The sequence below is a fragment of the Dermacentor silvarum genome, chromosome 6, assembly GCF_013339745.2.
Source record: "Dermacentor silvarum isolate Dsil-2018 chromosome 6, BIME_Dsil_1.4, whole genome shotgun sequence".
Lineage (NCBI taxonomy): Eukaryota > Metazoa > Arthropoda > Arachnida > Ixodida > Ixodidae > Dermacentor > Dermacentor silvarum.
This window is the reverse complement of record NC_051159.1, coordinates 148284785-148309592: the sequence shown is the minus strand read 5'-3', so window position 1 is coordinate 148309592 and position 24808 is coordinate 148284785. Positions and strand designations below refer to the sequence as shown.

Sequence of the window (24808 nt, the reverse complement as noted above, 5' to 3'; positions counted from 1 at the left end):
TAGATGGGGGCTGTGATTCTAACTTGAGTAGCAGCAGTATTACCCAATTTCGTAGCGCGATGGAAGGCGCTCATTGTTTACTTTGACCTTCGGGATGTCCGGCCAAAATTCAGCGCTATGCGCTTCTTATTTCGCAAGTTCCTTAAGCGTATCACTTACCCGCCGTGGTGGCTTAGCGGCTGTGGCGTTGGGCTGCTAAGCACGAGATCGCGGGAGCGAATCCCGGCCGCGGCGGCCGCATTTCGATGGGGACGAGGTGCAAGAACGTCCGCGTACGGTGCACTGCGTGCACGTTAAGTACCCCAGGTGGTCAAAATGAACCCGGAGTCCCCCCCCCCACTACTGCGTGCCTCACAATCACATCCTGGTTTTGGCACATAAAACTCCAGAAGTTAAAGTTGTTAGCTTATTACTCGTATAGCTCGGCATACCCTGAAAACATAGATTGAGTAATCTTCGAGCAGCACGCTAAATAAAAGGATGACACTAAGGAGAGACATGAAGCCAAGCTCCCGCTTCACGAGCGCGAAGGTGTCAGCCAGTCTCCTTCGTGCTCGTGAAGCGGCAGCCAATGGCGACAGCCGAAGTGGACAGTCCACTAGGTGGACTCTTACAGAACAACCCCCCTGGCTGCATTTTCGCACATTTACTCCATGAAAATGTTCAAAATACGCGCGAGGACGATGAAATTTGTGCCGTCATGCCAATGTTACAGGTATACTTCGCTTCTGGCGCGAACTACAAAAATGAAAATTATGCCTCCAAATGATTCAGTCGTTTTTTCCGCCAGTAAGTAACAGTTTTGAGCAAAAGGGAAGCAAATAATCTTTAGAAAGAACATGTTTCCATAAGTGCGCCTCTCCTTTAAGGCTCGCATAAAGGTCATGAATATAATTCGACTGCTCAGAATCACGTGCACAGAAATGGACAGAATTTTATACAGCCACACACACACACACACGCACGCGCGCATTTCCGTGTGTTTGCCTATGTGCGTGTAAGCGCACAGCTGCTCAGCAGGAACGCTAATGTGTGCGCGAATAACACGAACGCGTCTCAGGTGTCCTTGGATAATTGTTATCGCAATTAGAAGAATCACAGTGGATCAGGTTGTGTTACTCAAGGGCAGTGTATGAGATTCCGTCCGCTCCGCTAAGAAATCGCAAATGGCGCTGACGGCACGGTCTCTGCTTATCAGGATACAATCACGGTCCAAGCCCCTTGCTCACTGATAGAGGGCGTCTGTCAAAGAGGTTCAAACGGTCACGCAGGCGAACCCACTCCTGGTCCTACTGAGGGCACCCTATATGAGGTATGATAAGATGACCCTCTGAAGAGTTGGCGTTGTCGCCGACACCGCAATCTGGAGACATGCTCCTTTTAATGCTACACACAAGAGCTCGGGCGTGTAAGCGACGCCTATCCGCGTAGATAATGTATGTCTCGTCGTCTTTTTCTTTTTTTTTTTCTTTTGTCGGTCGATACTCACCTGTCATCATATCAGTGCCTCTCTCATCTTTTGGGGCACATTCTCAGGCTTGATTATACATTTTTTTATGTAATATAGCTTTCTTGTGCAAATATATCGAGATTATTGATCGAAGATGCCGTTAATCGGTCGTCCTTTCTTTGTCTTTGTGTACCGGCTGTTCACGCTGTGCGCCGCCCTTCATGATGAAAGATTTCACTCAACGGACGGCATTGTTGCTACGCAACGTAGGCATTCAACGAGCTCTTGAAATTCGCAGTTTGTGTCATTGTTGTTTACCAACACACCCACCGTAGTTGTTTAGTGGCTATGGTGTTGGGCTGCTAAGAACGAGGTCGCGGGATCAAAGTTCGTCCTCGCCGTTGCTCTCTTTCGGACCGGGGATCGTACACTTACTCTCCAAATTTGCACACGCCACCCACACTCCTGCAGTTACTCCCTTGAGGGACGAAAGTGCCGTTTTTTGGACGAACTGTGCAGTTACTCCCGTTTTCCCCGGAATATTTCTTAGAGTGTAGATTTAGGTGCATGTTAAAGAACCCCAGGTGGCCCGAATGATTCCGGAGTACCCCACTACGGCGTGCCTCTTAATCAGATCGTCGTTTTGGTACTTAAAACCCGCAACTGAATTAATTAAAATGCTTACCACCACAACGCGTACCTCCGTTTCAAGCTACACGCCTACGAAATGACGACACTTTATCGTATTGCAAAACTTGCAGTTGACGATATTTGACCTTATTGGTAACACGTAGCTCGCAGACTTTAGTCAGCTGCCGGTCTACAATTATTCGCAGCGCAGATTAATCTTTCTCTCGCTGGTAACTAAGCCGCTTGACGCTACGCTTTGCGATGAACCGCTGAAGCAGCAGAAGCGCTTGTCGTTAAAACCTTGACCGAGGATCGAACCCACAAGGTAGTTAGTCATTTTCACGACGTCATATCGCAAACCACGGCTGGCAAGTCACTCCTTCCTGTCACGTCGGCTGTGCGGTTTATAAATCGCTACAGCCCGCGCGTCGGAGCTCCGCAAGCTGGGGATGATGATGATGAATCTCTGTCATGATTCGTACCTACTAAGGGGGATAGGCCAGGAATTTGACGGCAGGAGGTGAGTGAGTGAGGGAAATAACTTTATTTAGGTCCAGAGAAGACGCAGGGGAGACCCCGTGTCACCCGGATAGTCCCACGTAGGGACTCTGGACGGCCAGGGTTTGATCGTAGAGTTCGGGGCTGCCCGAACTCAACTCCCGAGGGCTCATGACATGAATGTGATGACACGCGTGTCATGTAGGTCATGACAGTCGCCTACGTGTTGGCGTTCTCATGGTCGTATCGTTAACTCGGTAGGCTCACCGCATACTGCTTCGCATAACATCGATTCCTATAGGGCGTAGGATCTGCCGGCTTTTTTTTTTTTTTTTTTTTACATTGCGTTTCTCATTTCCAAGTAATAATTTTCTTGAGCTACCTCCTCAATAAAATTATTACTTGGAAACGAGAAAAGCAATGAAAAAAAAAGCCGGCAGATCCTACGACCTGTAGGAATCGATGTTATGCGAAGCAGTATGCGGTGAGCCTACCAAGTTAACGATACGACCATGAGAGCGCCAAGACGTAGGCGACTGTCGTGACCTACATGACACGCGTGTCATCACATTCATTTCATGAGTCCTCGGGAGTCCATTTAGCTACGCCTAAGAGACCTTAAGGCGAAAGCATCAGTCATACTCATGACTGACTTCGACCATCAACCTTTAGCCTTTTCCTTCAATTAGTACCGCCTCCGAACCTATTCCATTGGACTTTAAGCTTTAATCTTTTTTTGCTGAGTCATTGTCATTTTTGCTGAGTCATGCTCATGAATATGGCTTCTAGCATCATAGTTTAGTGTTTCCTTCCCCTAGTACCCACGTCCGAACCCATTTCAGTGATTTTTGAGTGTTAATGTTTTTTGGCTGGGTCATTGCCATTTTAGGCGGCTGTTTCATGACCTACATGACATGCATGTCACGACATTAGCTATTATTTATGTTCTTCATACACTCTTGTCATACTATGCCAGTTTTGATAAATACCAAGTTAACCAAACGACCATGAGAGCACCAAGACGTAGGCGGCTAGATAGATAGATAGATAGATAGATAGATAGATAGATAGATAGATAGATAGATAGATAGATAGATAGATAGATAGATAGATAGATAGATAGATAGATAGATAGACGATAGATAGATAGATAGATAGATAGTAGATAGATAGATAGATAGATAGATAGATAGATAGATAGATAGATAGATAGATAGATAGATAGATAGATAGATAGATAGATAGATAGATAGATAGATAGAGATAGATAGATAGATAGATAGATAGATAGATAGATAGATATATAGATAGATAGATAGATAGATAGATAGATAGATAGATAGATTAGATAGATAGATAGATAGATAGATAGATAGTGATAGATAGATAGATAATAGATAATAGATAGATAGATATAGATAGATAGATAGATAGATAGTAATAGATCGCTAGATAGATAGATAGATAGATAGATAGATAAATAGATAGATAGATAGATAGATACTGTCAAAGTAGCAAATGTTCGCCAAGAATACTTCGCATTTAAAAAAGCGCCAAAGGAAGCAACCCCGAACACACTTTCCTGCGTTTTCTGCATCACTTCCTTCGCCACCCTTTTCGCAAATATTTATTTCGTTATTTTTTTGCGCGACATTTCGACACCTGTCAAGACACGCAGCGAACCACAATCCGGACTGTATACCAAAGCGCCTGCGCCCGCTGGTGCTCACGGTGTTATACTTCCCGGCCGCTAAGCTATGCGGTTTCAGCAACACGCGCGATGCGGCAGCTCCGTGCGCGCAAGGGAAATTCGCGACGTGCGCGCGCTACGTTCACCTCTCCTCGCTTATAAAACGGCCTGTCGCGTACGAACGGCACAGCTTGTCTGCTCGCGCGGAGTTCGGCGCCTGCGAGCGACGAACAGTGCAAAGAAAGAGGGCTCCTTACAAGTGAGCGAGAGGGCGTTCACGCGTCGCAGAGGAATTGTATCTACTTATCCCGCCGATAGCTCTCTGCCGTCGTCAGTAGGGCACCTCACTATTTGACACGAGCTTCCGCGGAGAAGAAAACAGAGAGAGAGAGAGAGAAAGACGCCGCTCCGAGGCCGTATACGATCTTCTTTTTGCGTTCTCCGCAGACTCTCCAACGGAAGTTGGAAGCACAAGTTGTGGCCGAGGACCCGTGTTTCGGCGTAACAGTTACGTCGCAGTCATGGCCGTGCAGGTACTTCCACCCGGCCGATTACTGCGTGCTGGTGGCCGTGCTGGGCCTCTCTTCGGTTATCGGCATCTACTTCGCCTGGAAGGACCGCCGCAGCACCAACAACAAGGAGTTCCTCGTGGGAAACAGACAGTTACAGGTGAGCGAGCACTTCGTGACATGCGTAAGCCAGGCGGACTTTTTGCATGCCGTGGTACGCGTCACGTGATGTCTTTCCTTTTGTGGTTTTTATATCATTTCGATAGAGATCTCTTCCACTGCTTTGTTTTGCGTCGGATACGAGACCAATTTAACTGACGTAAGACAATGTTATTTTGGGATTTGATATTTGCTGTTTATTCTTGGTACAGTCGGCGGGTACTTACTAAAACCTATTTCCTATCATAAAACATGGTTGTTGTCGGCGTATATTTCACGCATTCCCTGCCTCTTTTGCGTTCTTGCCATTTGTTTCAATATTACAATACCAGTTTGCTGCTGATGACAAAAGAGGGGGGGGGGGGAGCTGCGATAGTGTTGTACGCTAATGTCGCATTATTAGCAGCCTCGGATAGGCAAAAACAAAAGAGAAGAAAATAATTGAAATTAAAGCTTGTTGTAGTACATGCGCATGTACAGCCGTCTGCAAAACCTTCGGAGTACTAAAACTGCGAAAAGAAGAGTTTAATGTCGTCACAACTTAGAATTTAGGCGATTAGTGTCATTATTGTGCGGACAAGTATCGACTGTATTTTTTTATTCAAAGGCGACTTCACTATCTTCGACACTAATGTTTTTTTTTTTTTTTTTTCGGATCTCGCGCTCCAGAGACATTTGCTGTTGGGGGCACGCATCAAGACTTTTATTGCTCGAACGGCTGCTGTTTAGTCCCGAACTGTGAAAAAAAAAAAGTGGGCAGCTTGCACTAGTGGTGCAAGGCTGGAGTAAACAGCCGAGCTGGTGATCGACCTAGCTTTTCTTCCAGGTTTTTCTAGGCTTGGATACGTTTTGCTCGGAAATACGAAGTGCTGCTAGGCACGGTATTCCGAATCGGCTCGCCGCCGACGCGCAGATTCTCGCTTGGCCGCGCGACGCGCTTCAAGATGAGCGAGCGGCTTCTTAGGGTGTACGGATCTTCTATGGTCGTCCCATGTCAAGAGTACATGTGCTCGCCACAGAGTCAACGAGAGTTATCTCCCCAGTGACGTCACATCCAAGCTGCGCCTCCACACACGGCCGGCCTCGACGCTCTTCCGCAAGCGCGTAGGGTGGTGTCGAGTCCGACCGTGCTCCACACTTGCCGGGGCGTGGCTGGTCGAAACCTGCCGAGCCGACGCCAGAGGCGCCTGCTTCATTCGCGAACACGGCGCGCATTCGACGCGAACGCGGGGACACGGGGAAAATGCGGACGGCGTCGGCAGTAGCTCTGCGCGTTGCCTCGTTGGTGCTGCTACAATTTCTTCCTCTCTCTCTCTCTCTCTCTCTCTCTCTCTCGCTCTCATTTTCTCTTTCTCTCTCCCGAACATAGCGCGCGCCGCGCGCATACTCTCCTTCCCTCTCCTTAAAGGGACACTAAATGCAAATACTAAGTCAAGCTAAAGTGATGTATTAGTGCTCGAGTATCTCTAAAGCGTCAATATTATCGCGAGCAGAGCCTTAGTAATAGAGAAATTGAGGTAAATGCAGGACACGATCAGAGACTCCCCCGGGACATTCAAGTACTCGCCTGATGACGAAGGCACTCCTCATCTAAATGATGTCACTAGTACTGAGCCACTCGTTATAAAAACGTCAATGTACTGTATTATAAGAAGAAAGAAAATACTACTTCACCAGTTCTATTACACTTTTACAAAAAAGAACTAACTGACATTACACCGTTGACAACGACGCGGGCGGTCAAAAGGTTTCGTGTTCGCTCGACTCTGCGCCGCCTGCACTTTCGCGTTTCAGTTTTTCTGTTATCGTGTAGTGTTGCGCTTGTTTTTCTGGCTCGCGACCCTTGCACTAACTGCGAATTCCACGTCCATGCGACGTCGCGGAATGTCCGAACGGTCTACGCCACTTTTACTACAGTGTACTTCTAGTACACTGTACTTTTACCAAAATCGGCAGCAGCGGCGCACCGTACCGCCATCTGTTGGGCGCCGTTTCACTCACCAACAACAGCGAAGGGCGGTAATGCGGTATGCAACGTCACCACTCCTCGGTTGGCGTGGCGGGTGATTTGAATTGCAATAAAGGTATTTGGACCCTTCAGATCCAATTTTCTCGTAAACTAAGTATTTTCTGTGCACGAGACAAGCGTTTTGAGGTTTCTGGAAAGGTATTTAAACAGTCTACGTCGACTTAGCATTTGCCTTTAGTGTCCCTTTAACGTCCCATGTCAAGGCAAAATGTGCACGGTACGGAGATGAGGCGAATCACACGCCGCTCCGCAAGGGGATTGCTAGGCCACCCAGGTGACTCATAGCTCAGCGATGTGTTTTGTTTTTTTCCGACGCGTTACGGACTTACAGCCGGCTTGAACAGCTCTGCTGTTAAAACTGCGCTCCACTACCGGTACGCGTGGGTGGTATGCGTGAGTGGTCACGGCTTCGAAACATCTTCGGAGCGCTTTTTACATTCATAGTGAATTTCTCCGGCTGTCTTTATTTAGTAGAAGATGCTGCTGGGCTAGTTGGCACTTTTTTAAGGTCATAATTGACGCTACGCGAAGCCACAACCAAAAAGAAAAAAAGTGCAGAAACACACGACACAGGCGCTACTCACCATTTTTTTTTTTTTTACGGGCAGCATGATATATGCATACGATTCTTAGGCTCCTTTCCAACATGATAGTTATTTTTATGCGTAAGACGTCACAGCCACGTCAGACAAAGTTCAACAGGCACTTATGAAAACCTGCGAAATCAAGTGAATAAAATAAACAAGCTGGGCTCTCGCTTTGCTTGCACTAAAGATAGCATGCCCTTACGCGAATCTAAGCCCACGCCGGACCCGTCTGAATGTGGATTCGCGAGGCAGTTACCTAACTTTCCAAATTCCGGCCCCCTGCGGTTTATACCTCATTTGAATAATTCGGCATGAAAAAATTAGGCATTTCACAACATTGTGGGTTGTGAAATGGCTTCTTCGTCGGCCACACTTAATGATTTTGGCTAATCGTGGGGTGTGGTGGATGACCGTGACGTGCTCATTGTTGTTAGGCGCCTCACGCATTTTCGCGGGGTGGTACCTCTCCGGCATTCTCGTCTCAACATATGAGAATGTAATTGTAAAGACAATGTAAAAAAAATGGCGCCGCATTAATTCTTTGGCTACGATTTGTGACGTTAGTGAATGCAATTAGCACTCTATCTTATGATGGGTGTGTAATTGGTGACATGTTTTATATGTTATGATTATTATTATTATGAAGAGCTGCACATACGCAGTGGCCCATACCGAGTAACCCAAGCTGCTGTGAAAGTAAAACGGTTCGATTCGGCCACAGATACCGAAAAGTGCGTGAACTGCCCTAACAATTAATTCTAATCGCACTTATATACAAAAGAAGCAATATTGGTAGGTGAACTTCAGAAAGCTCCCAATGTGCATACGTAAACGCGGCTTAAGTTAACAAAGTTCAATTACTGCCATTCTAATTAGCGCAGTTAATGGCAGCAGATGATTAAAGGTAGCGATGTGACCATAGGCTACGCATACATGAAACCAATAAAGCCGGGTCTAGTCATCTTGTCAGGCCGAAATCCAGTCATCGGCTTCGTGTAAACGCTAGAAGGTCGGGCCGATCGAGCGTCGAGGCGCGTTCTCTGAACACGCCTGCAAAGGGTTGGTTGACATATAGAAGTAGTTTCGCTCGGCGTCAAGTTCCCGTAAACGTCAGTGACAGGTCAGGAATGCTGTAGCAAGTGCACCTCAAAGGGAACGTGCGTAGATGCTATATACTGTTGTAGCTGTTGCCTCAAAACGTGATTCGTATCCACAGGGATTGGCCACACTGGGTTGATTGAAAAGCGCTGACTGTTTTCAATACCGCACATCGGCGCTGCCTACCGCACTTGCGTTCGAGACGGAAGACGGCAAGGAGGTCAGGGCGGTCGAGGTGGCCAACAGACGCCTCGAGTTTTGGTGGCTGCACGGCGCGTCACACCGATGACTATGTGAACGTTTTTTGGAAGTTCACGACAAGGAGGTTCCATGCTTTTTCTCTTTAGTTGTGGTCACGCCGGTTTGGACACGGCCAACTACGGCGAACCGATATGAGGGGCAGGATCACCGTCAGCGTCACACCCAACAAAATACCAAAACGGGTAAAGGCGAAGATGCGCTGACTTCTTCGTGGTTTTCCTCTTTATCCTGTGAATTAGGGGCGTAGCCAGCGGCGGGGGGGGGGGGGGGGGGGGGACTGATGGGGCTTCAGCCCCCCCCTCCGAAATGTTTTCCCGGCGCCGACCAAAACAACCACCGGCGCCGGCAATCATTCGGGATTTTGTCTACAATGTCTTTTTCATGCTCGAGAGCACATTTCGGCACGAACATTGTGAAATCGGGCTGGATTTCGTGGCAACGCTTCTGCGCTTGGAGTCACATAACGCAAGGAACCCCACAGTTGCTTTTTTATTCTATGAGCCCCATCCGAGCACAAAGTTTCAAGGGTTTTTCAATAGCGAGCGGGTGCGTCGCGGCATCTCGCAGCGGCCGTGGAATCTACGGAGCGCATGGATTTCAATTACGAACTTCGTGGGTATAAAATTCTTGTAAACTTCTGACGCGAAAGGTGCACTGACATTTCTAAAGGCGTGCTTTAGATTTTCAATTCTGGAACTTTACGGGTTTAATGTTCTTATAAACTTAGGTCAACAAGCGCGCACTGGAGCCCTCGTATTCACGCCATTCCCGAGATGGAAGCACGCGCTCGCAATCTTCCATACACGAAAATACTAAATATCACCATGACTGTCAGCTGGCAGCTGATAAATTTCTCCAAACATTTTCAGGAAGCGCGCCCAATGTGATCGATCAGCTGGAACAGGGCAGGAAAAGTAAAATAACAGAAAACAGAGGAAAGTTAGCGGCCTATTATTGAGACAGTCCTTTTTTGCGGGCGACAAAGTCTGGCTCTCCGTGGCCATAGAGACAGTGGTCCTATGGATTAAAGCAAAGCCCCGGCTGGAAATACTGGCATTTTCAAAGCACTTCTTCGCATGCGAGCTGATTGTGGAGATACATATCTGAAGAACCATTTGGAAAGTAGCCACAGTAATACCTCATATTTAAGCCCAGATGTACAAAACCAAATTATAGAAATGTGTGGTGAAATTATCAAAGATGCAAAAGTAAATGCCTAGATGCAAAAGTAAACGCTGCAGCTACTTCTCCGTACTTGCTGACGAAACGACGTATATTGCTGAAATTGAACAGCTTGCTGTTTGTGCAAGGTACCTAAACAAGGATGCCAACGACATCGAAGAAGTGTATTTAGGTTTTAGCACCGGAATAGATGCCCTCTCTCATTGCGACTGGAGGTTCTATGTAAATGAGTACAAGCTACTGAAGATTCTAGTCACCCTTCCCGTGACCAATGCCAGTGCAGTGCAAATATTTTCAAACATGAGATTACTAAAAAACTACTTGCGCTTTGCAATGTCTGAGGAACGCATGGTTAGGCTGGATTTCTTATACGCCCACAGAGACGTCGGCATCAACGTGTCCGAAGTCATTTACCGCTTCGCTAAACTTCCGCGCCGGGTGAAGTTTGTCCTTTAGACAGCGAAGCAGTAAAAATCAATTCAAGTAAAAAGCTCTGTGCCTTCAAGTCCATAAACTCGTAATTATGAAAACGTATGACTGTTCATTAGCTTTTAAAACCGCAAAAATTTTCATCATTTATTGTAACAGTTAGCATCATGATCAAAATTATCATGCGAATACGAAAATTGCGAGGACATCAATAACCAATTTTTACCGACTTTGCTCATTAAAAGCCACGCCCACGCAGCATTTCCCAACAAACACACTCGGATATTGGGTAGTCCAACTTGCCACATCATCTGTGGCTTTCGTTTGTCCTTTTCTTTCCTTTTTGGCTACCTGCTCTTATACTTCTTATTTGAAACAAAGCAATAGCCTTCTTTGATTTTTGGTGCAGAATAATTGTTGCCGCTGTGTAGGCAGCTAAAATGCATATTTTCGTACTGATTTCTGCACTTTCCTCTATTATTCTAGCCATATGGTGCTGTCGCGACAGCAGCATGGCCCAAGTACATATCACGATTTCTGCGATCATAGTATTGTTCTTGCCTGGATCGTCTGTCTTTCTATGCGTAACGTTTACTATCTGTGACTGACAAACATGTTTATTTGACTTGTTTGACGCATTATATACAGTGATGTTTGCTTAGATACGTAGATTTATTGGATACTTATACGTACATTTAAATATCTTGTTGCGAGGTATTGTGTATACAAGCAGTGAAATTTGTTTCCAGCCACACTTTTTTGCCCTTTATGAAGTTGTATCTTCGCATTTGTATATTCCATTCTATATTCACATTTCTAATGTATATTTTGCAGAACTCCTGCTTTTCATATTGTCACTATTGCGACTATAATTTCGGTGCAATTACTCACAATACACGACCGGTAACAGCCGCTCCTGCGCAATCCATTGCAACGAAGGACAGTTTCATTGAGATTTTTCCCTGGCCGTTGCATATGTGCAAAAATGTCAACAAGGTTCTTGAATGAGATAGATTCATCAAAATATTCGTCCTCAACTTGTTAATTTCATGGCCTTTACGTTTTTCATATCAGCTGCATGCACTGCGTTGCTGGTTTTGAACTGATATATTTCTAAAGTTCACGTGATATTTTCTGTACTAATTAAATAGACAAAAAAAAAACGCGGAAGCATTGATATCAGTTATTTCTGCCACAATTTTGTGGACATACGAATGTATTTTTTAATGAAAAAAATACATACTTGTATTCACAGTGCGTAGGGTTCAATAGTTCGTTTGCAGCGTCTAATATACAATGGCATTGGCAATGGCAATGCAATTATTATTCATGTATTTGATCCCTCGACAAATTCTACAAGGAGGAGGCCACGCTGCAACCTTAACTTAACCTGGCAACGTTCAACACGCGCACCCTATCGAGTGAGGCTAGCTTATCAGGGCTATTTGAAGAATTATCAGGTATTGCCTGGGATATTATTGGCCTTAGTGAGGTGCGAAAAACTGGTGAGGCTTATACAGTGCTGACTAACGGCCACGTCCTCTGCTACAGAGGTCTTCCAGACAAGAGAGAATTCGGGGTAGGATTTCTGGTTCATAAGGACATAGCTGGCAACATTGATGAATTCTACAGCATTAATGAGAGGGCAGCAGTCGTCGTAATAAAGCTGAATAGGAGGTATAGAATGAAGGTTGTACAAGCCTACGCCCCAACCTCCAGTCACGATGCCGAAAAAAATAGAACAGTTTTATGAAGATGTTGAATTAGCAATGATAAAGGTGCAAACTCAGTATACTGTAGTCATGGGCGACTTCAATGCAAAAGTGAGGAAAAAGCAGGCTGGCGAGCAATCAATTGGCAACTACGGCATCAATTCTAGGAACACTAGATGAGAGATGTTGGTCGAATTCGCGGAAAGGAACAGGCTCCGAATAATCAATACCTTCTTCAGGAAGCGCAGCAACAGGAAGTGGGCTGGAAAAGCCCTAATGGAAAATTAAGGAATGAAATAGATTTCATACTCTCTGCCGATCCCAGCATAGTGCAGGATGTAGAAGTGTTAGGTAGGGTAAAGTGCAGTGACCATAGGTTAGTGAGGTCTAGGATTTTTCTCAATTTGAAGAGAGAAAGAATAAAGTTAGTCATGAAGAAACAGACCAGCCTAGACGCAATAAGGGTAAAAGCTGACCAATTCAGGCTGGTGCTCGCTAACAAATATGCAGCTTTAGAACAGGAAGATAAAGACAACATAGAGGTAATGAATGAAACCGTAACTAGGCTTATCTCAGAAGCCGCAATTGAAGTGGGAGGTAAGGCACCAAGTCAACCAGTAGGTAAGCTCTCCCAAGTAACAAACGACCTAATAAGAAACGGTAAAACATGAAAGTGTCACACTGCAGAGGTCAGATAGAATTCGTTGAACTGTCGAAACTGATCGACAAGAAGAAAGTAGGGGATATCCGAAATTATAACGTGGAAAAGATTGAGGAAGCACTAAAATATGGACGCAGCATGAAATCAGTGAGAAGAAAACTCGGCATAGGACAAGGCAAAATGTATTCACTGAAAGATAAGCAGGGTAATATCATCAGCGATTTCGATGATATAGTAAAAGCAGCGGAAGAATTCTATACTGACCTGTATAGTGCCCAGAGCAGCCAAGCTACTTCCATTCGAAGTAGTGATGAACAGGATACAGACGCCCCTTCTATAACTAGCAATGAAGTTAGAAGGACCTTGAAAGAGATGACCAGGGGAAAAGCTGCTGTAGAGATGAAATAACAGTCGATTTAATCAAGGATGGAGGAGATATCATACTTGAAACGCTTGCGGCCCTTTAAACGCAATGCCTCACGACTTCAAGTGTACCAGAGAGCTGGAAGAACGCCAACATTATCCTCATCCGTAAGAGGGGAGATGTTAAAGAAATGAAGAATTATAGACCCATTAGCTTGCTCTCAGTATTGTATAAAATATTCACCAAGGTAATTTCAAATAGAATCAGGGCAACACTTGACTTCAGCCAACCAAGAGAACAGGCTGGCTTCAGGAAGGGATTTTCTGCGATGGATCATATCCATGTCATCAACCAGGTAATAGAGAAATCTGCGGAGTACAATGAACCTCTCTATATGGCTTTCATAAATTATGAAAAAGCATTTGATTCAGTAGAGATACCAGCAGTCATAGAGACATTACGTAACCAAGGAGTAGAGGATGCATACGCGAATATAATGGCAAATATCTACAAGCATTGCACAGCAACCTTGGTTCTCCACAAGAAAAGTAGAAAGTAACCTATGAAGAAAGGGGTCAGGCAAGGAGACACAATCTCTCCAATGCTATTCACTGCATGCTTAGAAGAAGTATTCAAGCTCTTAGACTGGGAAGACTTAGGAGTGAAGATCAACGGCGAATATCTCAGCAACCTTCGGTTTGCAGATGACATTGTCCTATTCAGCAACAATGGGGACGAATTACAGCAAATGATTGAGGACCTTAACCGAGAAAGTGTAAGAGTGGGGTTGAAGATTAATATGCAGAAGACAAAGATAATGCTCAATAGCGTGGCAAGGGAACAAGGATTCAGGATCGCCAGTCAGCCTCTAGAGTCTGTAAAGGAGTACGTTTATCTAGGTCAATTACTCACAGGGACCCTGATCATGAGAAAGAAATTTATAGAAGAATAAGATTGGGATGGAGTGCATAAGGCAGGCATTACCAAATCCTGACTGGGAGATTAGCACTGTTGTTGAAAAGAAAAGTGTACAATCATTGCATTCTACCAGTGCTAACATACGGGGCAGAAACTTGGATGTTAACAAGGAAGCTCGAGAACAAGTTAAGGACCGCACAAAGAGCGGTGGAAAGAAAAATGTTAGGCCTAACGTTACGAGGCAGGAAGAGAGCATTGTGTATCAGAGAACAAACGGGGATAGCCGATATTCTAGTTGACATTAAGCGGAAAAAGTGGAGCTGGGCAGGCCATGTAATGCGTAGGCTGGATAACCGGTGGACCATTAGAGTTACAGAATGGATACCAAGAGAAGGGAAGCGCAGTCGAGGACGGCAGAAAACTAGGAGGAGTGATGAAGTTAGGAAATTCGCAGGCGCAAGTTGGAATCAGCTAGCGCAAGACAGGGGTAATTGGAGATCGCAGGGAGAGGCTTTCGTCCTGCAGTGGACATAAATATAGGCTGAGGGTGGTGCGTGACCATGACGTACTGATTAGTGTTAGGCGCGTCACGCATTTTCACGGGGCAGGACCTCTCCGGCATGCTCGATTTTGTCAGCTACTACAGGAAATTCGCAGCCTTATACATGAAGTCGGCTGGCGCATGAGTGGCTGGTCACTGGAGGTCGCCTGGCTCCGAAATAACCGTCCCCAAACACAATCTACAGAACATTCTTCCTTTTTTTTTTTTTTTGCAAAGCATTGCTTGACGCACTGGATAGGGATTGTCTTTTGCGACGGATGCCGGGGACGGAGGCTGCAAAATATGTTGGTAGTTCAGGATTGACCAGTGAAACAGCGCAAGGAACACAACTGTAAAACAACCGACACAAACCGCATCTGTGCTTGCCTGTCCTTGCTTTATGTTCGTATTTCCTTTCTCGCAGCATAGTCTGCGGAATCTTGATACATGGTCGTTTTTCGAGCCCAGAGTGTTTTCAATACCACCATTACCGCGTGCGTGTGCGTGCGTGTGTCATTGGAGATGGCATTTCCAGAATGCCTGTGCAATACAAGCGGCAAAGCCACATTTCATCATTATCAATTGAATGATTATACCGATAAAGTCGTACTCAGCTTGTATCACTAATGTGTTGGCAGAGAATGCTCGTCTTCACGTTCGGCCTCCTTTGTGCGGCATGGTGGCAAGTTTATAGCCCATTAAAAGCAGGATGGACAGCGAGGACAAGAGAACGAGCGCTGCAGCCTACTGTCCTTATGTCTGCCTTTCTTTTATTGCTCTATAAACCTGTGGCCTTGTGGGTGAATGCGGCAAGAAATAACGCCTAGCCGAGGCAATCGTTCCTTAATCTGTTCTCCACTATGTCTACTGCTTTTCTGAAACATTCGCCACATTGCGGTGCTCTTGGGTGCGATAGGCCTCTGCAGTCGAGGCGCCCTGTTGTGACAGAACGAAGCGCTAAAAATGTGTACTGATAGTTGCGCTTCTTTTTTTCTTTTCGAAGTCCCAGACAGAAAGAGAAATGCTATAAGAATAACCAGAACGAAAAATACGGTTTGCTACCCTACACTAGGGAAACGGGAGTGGTGGTGTAGAAAGATAAGAAAGGAAACTACAAAGAGTGAGCGAGTGAGAGATTCAGCGAGTACAGACGCACAATCACCGCTGGTCACGATCACTCGCGCACTATCACAGCACAACATCACGTGCAGCACGACGAACACCAATTCAGGCTACTGCCGCTGGTGCAGGTCAGTTGTCCTTAAAAAAGGCGAAAGCGTGCACTAGGAAGCGCAAAGCTCAAAACACAGCGAAGCCGGCCGTTTGATTGCGTCTCTTGGTTGTAGCTAGGTTGAACTTGGCTATGTCGAGGTGTAAACTTGGTTGTAGCTAGGCTTATATTCGTGTACGTCTTCTGTGCTATGTACTGGAAAGGCAGCAGTAGAACTGGAAAGGTGTGCCACGCCATCACGCCACCGCTGCGCTATCGCCGCCGCCACAGCTGGTATGACGTCATGCTCCCCCGCACCGTCGCGTTACCGCCACGCACCTTTCCAGTACTACCGCAGCCTTTCCAGTACTAGCACAGATGACGTACACGAGTATAGGCCTAGCTACAACCAAGTTTAAACATCTACATAGCCAAGTTCAACTTAGCTACAACCAAGAGACGCAGTCAATCGGCCAGCTTCGCTGTGTCTTGAGCTTTGCGCGGCCTACTGCAAGCTTTCGACTCTTTTTTTTTCTCCTGGCTCAGCGCGGCGCGGAGAGAAGAGAGGCGTGGTCGGGAAGGGAGGGAGCTGGCGAGGAGGAGACCGCGTGCACATGCGCCGCGCCGCCCTCCTGGTTTCCATGGCTACGGCGCGGTAGTTTCTTGATACGAACCACACATTACGGCTGTCTTAAACAGCTTCGCTGTTAGAAACTGTAGCAGCCCTTGAACTGCACAGTGAGCTATCAGGGAGGCCACGTGGAGAGAACCGGATTAATCTCGACTACCTCCTCGTCTTTGACGCGCACTTGCGTTTAATTGGACGAGCGTTTTCGTAGCCATCGCGCAAGTAAATCCCTGCTGCTGTCGGGAATGAAACCCGCGGCCTAAAATAGTTTTTACTGCTCGAAGTAGTCCGTAGCGTCCTTTCGGCTTCTTGCTCCTGCTGCGCGACCCAATTGGCATTCGGCGACGAGCTACCACAAGTTTACACCCTGCCTCAGCTTTGGGCAGATAGGAAAAGTACAGTTCTGAAAAGAAAAGTCAAGATAAAATAAAACATCTTCACACTAAGGGAAGCATACAGCGCCGCCTTCTGAATTTCGTGTATTCAAGCCTCATGCAGTAACCTACGCGCGCATGGGGGGATGCCGACGGGGGTCGAATTAACCGAAGTGGCATGCTTTCGTGTTCGAACTCAACGAGTTTTTCTTCCATAGCCAATGTATGGTTTCTCGCAAGTACTTTCCAGCGCGATCAAATTAGGCGAAAATCGAATTAAGAGAGGTCGAATTAAGAGGTCGAAATTAAGAGAGTTGACTGCATTTGACAATGAGAAAGCACATAAGTAATCACACAAGCTTCAACAATGGTAAGGCATTAGTCAGAATATTACGCGCGAAATCGGCAATTACGCTCACATGAGATTAAAGAAATCTATGCATATCCAACGCATATGTTGGCAGTTATATGAAACGAAGTTTAACGAGTAGTTATTAAGTACTATACAACTACATGCGACAGGAACAATTGTGTTATTTGTATCCTATGCAACGTGTAATCTCGTCCATTGAGAGGTGAAATCGCCCGATGGATGGGTGCGGCCACGGGCTAACGTTAAAGTTATTTTTTCTTTAATAACTCCACACCAATGAGAATAAAGATATCTTAATCCCTATGGAGCTTCGCATGTGAAGCTTCTATAATGAGCCACACTTATTCCCTTTCCTTTACCGATTTTCACAAAGGTCTCTAGTCATCATTTCAATGTACTATTGTTCTTTATCTCACTCGTTCTTTCTATGTTTATGCACCCCACAAGTAAAAAAAAACGTAATCTCGTGCAACTGTTATGTTTGTGCACTACTATAAGCTACAGCTGCTATAAGCATAGCTGTAATGTTTGTGGTGGGAAGGAAAGAAAAGGTATTTCATGGCGACACTGGTCCGTGTTCTGTCGTCGCATTTCAAGACCATGCTTTCGAATTGCCTTTATTATTTCTTCTTTTTTATGTAATTCTTCTCTTCGAAAGATCCCTATTGTTGCCGGAGCACTTGTGCAGGTTGCGTGAGAGGTTTCTTCGTTTCACGCATTGTCATTAAGGCAGCGAGTACCGCTAACAGGCTAAAACGAATAAAACAAATATCATCTTGGCAGAGAGTTTGCACTGTAGTTTAATATACGCTGGGAATGAAGTGCAGTCACCCCACCTCTAAATGTTTTACTGTGCAGAACAGTAACGTCCTACGGAACCGAGCTTTAGCTGTTACTGCAATGCTGTTACTGCAATGCTGTTCTCTAACGATGTGATCTGTCACTAGGAGTGACTTTTACGAAGTGTTTTGCTTTTCGCATTGAAATGGCCGACAACGCTACATGTGATGACTGTGGTCTTGAGGAGACCCTTCAAGACGTTCTATGTGACTTTCCTCACTACATTTATACACTGCAGAGGCGCAATCACAAATAAACGCAGCGAAGCGTTTGTGCGACCCATGGTATTACAGTAGCGTGATACTGCGGAGTTTGCTGGGGAAAAAAACGCACAGCTGGTATGGGGTTGCTAGGCAACGCAGTGACGTCATAGCTCTGCGAGGTCTTGCGGCTCGCGGCACAAATTACGGCCGGCAAAAACAGCTCCGCTGTTAAGCAGTGTCTAGGCGCGGAGTATTGCGAAGCTATCGCACAGCTGGTATGAAGTTGCTAGGCAACGCAGTGACGTCATAGCTCGGCAAGGTTTTGCGGCTCGCAGCACAAATCACGGCCGGTTTGAACAGCCCCCTCCGCAGTTAAAAAAAAAACTTTGCCTCAGACCCAACTATACTTACTATTCAAAGCTCATCCGAAAGCAACGAGTGCTCTCATATACACGTAACCGCTGAGACAATCTTGAAGGAATTAGTTATTAGAAACCAGAACTGACTTGCGTCGAGTGACGCAAGCGTAACATCGCCTCGCAAGCGATAAAATAGAATGCGCTTCCTGCATGATACTGTTTTCCCTGCAAGGAAAATCCTGAAACCGGACGTGTCTCCTTTGCTTCCGCTTGCTTCCGCTTGCTCTGATTTTCTTCGCTTGGAAACGGGCGCCTCCCGTAAGCAAAATTGATCAGCAAGAAGGGTCTGTGAAGCCTCCGGAGTCTATATCTGGTGCGCCAATAAAGTCCACGTGAATATCTAAGCACTCACTTTCTCATTAAAAAAATAAAACAAACAAACATATCAAGTTTACCTCTTCAGCTTATTGTTCCTTCGATCATAAACAACACTTCACATTGCTCGAATACAACCGGCTTGTAGGGTAAGAATACAACTTGTAGCAAAGAGGCAATTTAATACTGTTTTGCACGTGCCAATTCGTCTGATGGCTGCAGATATCTCAGATATTCATTTCTACAGCAACGCTGCTGAGTTTCGGGTGCATCGTAATAAAAACACAAACGTTCCGTACTTCCGAAAATTATTTGCGAGCATAAGGTCAAAGTTTTATTACTAATCGCTATGTTTGACTTAAATGTCTCCCATTTCATCAACATCGGAGCGTACGCTTCCTGGAGAAAGTACGTCAGCGTTCCACGTGGGGATTCATCGATGGAAGTTTTGGCTCGCTTACTGACTAGCCCTTTGGACAAGCGCAGCATAGTAAAGTGCAGCTACATATCGCGACATTTACACATATACCAGCTGCGACAACTTCGTCGAGCGCAGCCGCTGTCGTTACAAATGTTTGTTTTGCGAACTGTTACTAGCAATTCTACGAAATACCCAGGAGGTCACCGGCAACACACGAACAAAAGAGAAAAGGATTCCAAGATTTCAAGCTTGTATTGAACCGTAGAGTTACTGTTGACTCTTTCTGGTACAAATATTCCTATAGACATTATAATGTCATGCGTCTACGTCGGTTCGCCTTTTCAGACCGGCGTCTGATGGCTCTGACGTGCTCATACTCTCCGTGAACTTCAGCATAATTTTTGGGAATTGGTACCTACTTTGTGCCCATGTTCAAAAGTCGTATGTTTGCTAATATTATACGTTAGACGGCAAAAGGCCTTCCCGTTCGTATTTCCGGTGAAGCACCTGTCCTCATCATTGTGCCTGCAAGGGTGATTCGCGAGGATGGAAAAATGATCGCTTAATTACACGTGTTTCTACGTCCTTTGTCCACCTAACACCCTTCACAAAATCACTCATCGGCTTTAGAGCTATTTAAATGGGACAAAAGTCATGTCCATAAATCAATTCGGTACCATCTCTATATGCTGTCCCTCAATTTGTTTTGTAAATCAGACGTCGAATACGCCCATCGCTGCTTATGCTCCTGAAAGTAGAGTTTGCATTAGATGGTTTGTTTAATAACGAGACATGTTTAATAACGCTGATCAAGAACTAGCAATATGCAATATATATACCCCGCACCTCCACCACTTTGAAAGACGGAAGACGACCAGGACAGGCAGCACTGGCAGACCCGTTTATTCCACCGGCACGGCCGAGGCTCAAACACGAAGAAGAAGAGAAACAGGGATGATGATGGCTTTATGCAAATGAGAACGATGAAGTACGTGAAATGTGCTTACAATATATATATATATATATATATATATATATATATATATATATATATATATATATATATATATATATATATATACGCGGTATAAAGGATACCTACACGTATACACGGATGGGGCCCAGTTTAACACACTAAAGTTCAGCATTTGTTACGTTGTGCCACATTTCATGGAACGCGAATAATTTAAGTTATATCGTACAACATCGCCAACAATGTCTGAACTTGTCGCTATTCTATGTACCTTAAAATTTATAACTTGGTGGGTAGTTTTCAGCGGCACTCCCAGGCAGCACTAGCACCACTTTTCAACAAGAAAATGAAAACAAACAATGCTATTATCATTTATGAGACTCAAAAGGCTCACACCGGCAAATAAATCGCAACACGACATAGTATTTCAATGAATACCGAGACAGTGTAATATTCCCGGTAACACAGAATTCGATGCATGAGCACCACAAGCGCATCGCATTGTCGATGTGGTTTTCCTCCCAATTGCAGGAAGTGAACTGCACTGCTTTCTTAAAGCAGCATCATTGAAAATATGTTGAAAGACGTGGTTCACAATCACAATTCCAAGAGTTCACATTTCTTTCATACTGATCCGCTTTATGAATTCAACATTCTATTACCTTTAGATAGCAACCTTTTTTCGTCGATTACGGCACACAACACTTATTTTTGCACAGAATTGGCCGCGCTGAAATTCCTCACTGTGAATGTGTCTTTGTTGAAGAAGGCACTTATCACTTTCTTCTAGAATTCCGGCATTATGGCACACCAAAACGCCGACAGGCATTAGGCCGTAGACCACTCAATTTGAATAAATTATTGGTGTCGTGGCCAAACAGCCATGCAAAAGTGCGCATTAATAGCATGAAAATATTTTTCTTCAAGACAGTAGCATTTTGGGCGTTTATAACGCATGTAAAAACTTGTCATTTATAAGAGCCTTCTTCATTTTTACTGTCACTGCGTATCAATCAATCAATCAATCAATCATATTTATTTTATTTGAAAAGGAGGAGTACAGGACTAAAAGCTAAAACAGCTTGACGGAAATATTGCTATGTGATATTACCACGGTTCGCATTGTTGTTTTAGAGTTTCTTTCAAATGACACTGTCTTATGTAATATTGTTGTTCGCATTAGGCATTTAAGAGTGTCTTTAATGTCGTAGTGTTAGTTTGACTTGTATGTGATAACGCACCTTTGTTGTAAATGGATCTTGTACATACCGGGTGTTAAAAATTAAGCTTTACGGAATTTTTAAAAATCGCCTGTGGCAGGTGGCATAATTCTTATCGTTGAGCTGGGTTATTCGAAGAGGCGCACATTAGTAGCACGAGAAATCGAAACACACATTCAGCTAATTAACAAAAACTTGCTAATGAACTTCTTAGTTAATTACTTTACGACACACATTGCAATTTACGAATTGTAGCCGGTGAGTTTGCAAGACGCATCCACTGGAAATGAATTTCCAGGATGACGCCAGTTTCGAGATATTATTTCCCAAAGTGTGGGACGAAATACGTGGGCGTTCCAATTACTTTTGTGATTCAATGTATAAAAGAGCATTTTGGTAAAAAGGTAAATGAAACAACAGTGCATTTTTACGGCGAGTTTGATGGCGCATATTTCCAAACTGGTGTCCATTCTATAAATTCATTCCAAGGAGATATATGTGTTTCGATTTCTCGGGCTACTAATGTCCGCCTCATCGAGTAACCCAGCTTAATGATAAGAATTGTGCTACCTGCCACAGGCGATTTCTAAATACTCCGTAGAATTTAAAAATTAGCCCCCTGTATACTGTAACTGCATGTTGCATGTACCCCATATTCAAGAGCGAAGGATTAGCCGGCGCCCTACTTGTGCGCCAACATCTCATGTCATGTCAATATACAAAATGTCTTGCAGGTAATATCCAACATTGATAAAAACAAACAATACTATTTTCAGAAATGTCTCGGCAATGATAATTACACAGTTTGTTGGCTTTGTGACGCAGATAAATATGGTTCTCCCTGAAATTTCACAAATGTCCATGCGTCCATCACGCTGGCGTTCGACCTCTGTAGTCTATTCTTGGAACCTGCTGCCTATGCAAGAACACTTGGCTTGAATGCCGATAAAAATGGTACTAAAATAATATGCGGCCATATGCCACATAATCACCATTGCGATTGTGAACTAAGAAGTCTGAACAACAGCATGATGCTTGCAACACGCTGCAGTTCATAGACAACAACCTTCGAGTGGAATTCTTTTTCTGACTTTTTCCATTACTTTTGTCGTTCAGATGCACATGCTATAAAATTTTCCCCGGGATTGAAAAAGTTCGGGCCACAAAGAGCTAAAGGCCTACTGCAACAAATTTTTACTTTTGCTAGATTGGTTATAGATGATAAGTACGTACTACAGAATTATTCTTGGCAAAGCTAAAAGACACGTTCTTTGTCTCATTTTTTTTATTATCATTTAACCCCACAAAGGCGAAGCGGCATTCTACATAAAAAAAAATGAGAAGAACGTGATAACTTTTATCTCTGGCGACGAAGAGTACAATCGTACGAAAACAAGCAATGAAAGGTTATGAGTTAACATTTAAGTTAACATTTAAGTGCAGTAATTAACTAACAAGCAATTGGTTTGCTAAGCTATCTACAACTAAAACTTTGATCCAGCGTGTCGGCAACACTACTATGGGCTTTGCGTTAAGTTTCCCGTGTTTAAGTCAGGCATTATAGAGTATCACGCTCATCGTGCGAAAAAATACATTCGTTGGACTTTGTAGGGTTAATAGCGCTTAAATAGACGATGGCTGCACGTGGTCAACGGACGTGAATTTCGGAAGTCATGTATAGGAGCCGCGCTGGCTCTCAACGTTCTGGGCCGTGCGTCATTTGCGGCAAATAGCCAATATCGGTTTTCCATTTTCCGGTTTCGTTATCAAGCAAGATTTTCGGGATGCACACACTCGTATTTGAAACTTAAAATTTTGCACAGATGCTCTATCTGATACATAGGCTTTATACGCAATCCAAAATTTTGGTGCGCTTGACCTTGAAATCGCAGCGCCCGCTGTTACAAAGACCTGAATACTGCAGATCGCATGCTATGTGTCATGCACGTTAAGTTTGCTATATGAATATATCTGTTGCACTACGTGTTATGTAGCTACGTGTAGTTGACCCACCATGGTGGCTTAGGGGATGTGGCGTTGGGCTGCTAAACACGAGGTCGCGGGATCAAAGCCCGCCTGCGGCGAGCCGCGGCCGCATTTCGATGGGGGCGAAATGCAAAAAACGCCCATGTACCATGCACCCACCCCAGGTAATCAAAATTAATCCGGAGTGCCCCACTACGGCTCGCCTCAGAACCAAATGGCGGTTTTGGCACGTAAAACCCCAGAACTTAGTTATATGTATACAGTCACGTAGTTCCACTTGTCTGTACAGTTGCGAACTGTGCATGTTTTCGAACTCTTTTCGGTAATTTTACTTGTGTTTACCGTACTTTTCAGTGTTAATTGCTTTCCGAATCTTTCTTGCGTGTGCTCCTTTTAATTTCTGCCTAAATAAACAGACGTGTGAGTTTGTGCCCATGTGCAATTCGCCGACCGCTTCGCGTCTTATTGCAAACCGCCGTGAAACTTGCTATTGTGGTCTTTAAATCCGAGGTCTTTAAATTGCGAGGTCTTTAAAACCCAGGCACAAATGTTCATGACTGCTGCCCATTCTGCATACTTTGTTCGGTGCTGCTTGCAGCCACATAATTCGCGAAACGCCTCCCGGACGAATTCCGCTAGATACACGGTGGTGAAAATACTGCAACGTTCACTAACTACAACCGCGCTCCCGTGCTCTCTGCGGCGCTTGCGAGATTGCTTGTATTCTCTCTCTCTCTCTCTCTCTCTCTCTTCTTTTTAAAATAATTAATTTGCGTCTGCGAATGACAAAATACCGCTACAGCAGCCTCATGCGTCTTGCTCTTTTTGAGCGACTTCGGGTCATCGTTCTTCGAACTGAGTTGGCATTTGCAGCACCTCTAATGTCGGCAGTGTGCAGTGTCTTAGTGTCTTAGAACGGCAATCGTGTATTGGTGCGTTCAAATACTTACTATTCGCCCGGCCATATGAACTGCACCAATCTGTTCCGTCTTCTTTGAGATTGTGCCACTCACTCGTATCGGTAGCTGATGGCGACGTGCTTTATTCCGCGGCGAGTCCAGCGTTCTCTTTTCTCTTGATTTGCCTGTAGTGGCTCTACATTTGTTATGGTAATAAAGCGCGCTGGGA

General features: G+C 44.9%; 1 protein-coding gene across 1 annotated transcript in view; it reads left to right on the top strand.

The window, feature by feature from the left end:
- The first annotated feature begins 700 nt into the window (after positions 1-700).
- The window catches only part of LOC119456957 (sodium-coupled monocarboxylate transporter 1-like), a 70275-nt gene continuing 46167 nt past the window's right edge, over positions 701-24808 (top strand). The window contains exons 1-2 of the mRNA XM_049669155.1: positions 701-715; positions 4587-4937. Of these exons, the coding sequence (XP_049525112.1) occupies positions 701-715; positions 4587-4937 (366 nt within the window). The remainder of the gene's footprint in view (positions 716-4586; positions 4938-24808) is intronic.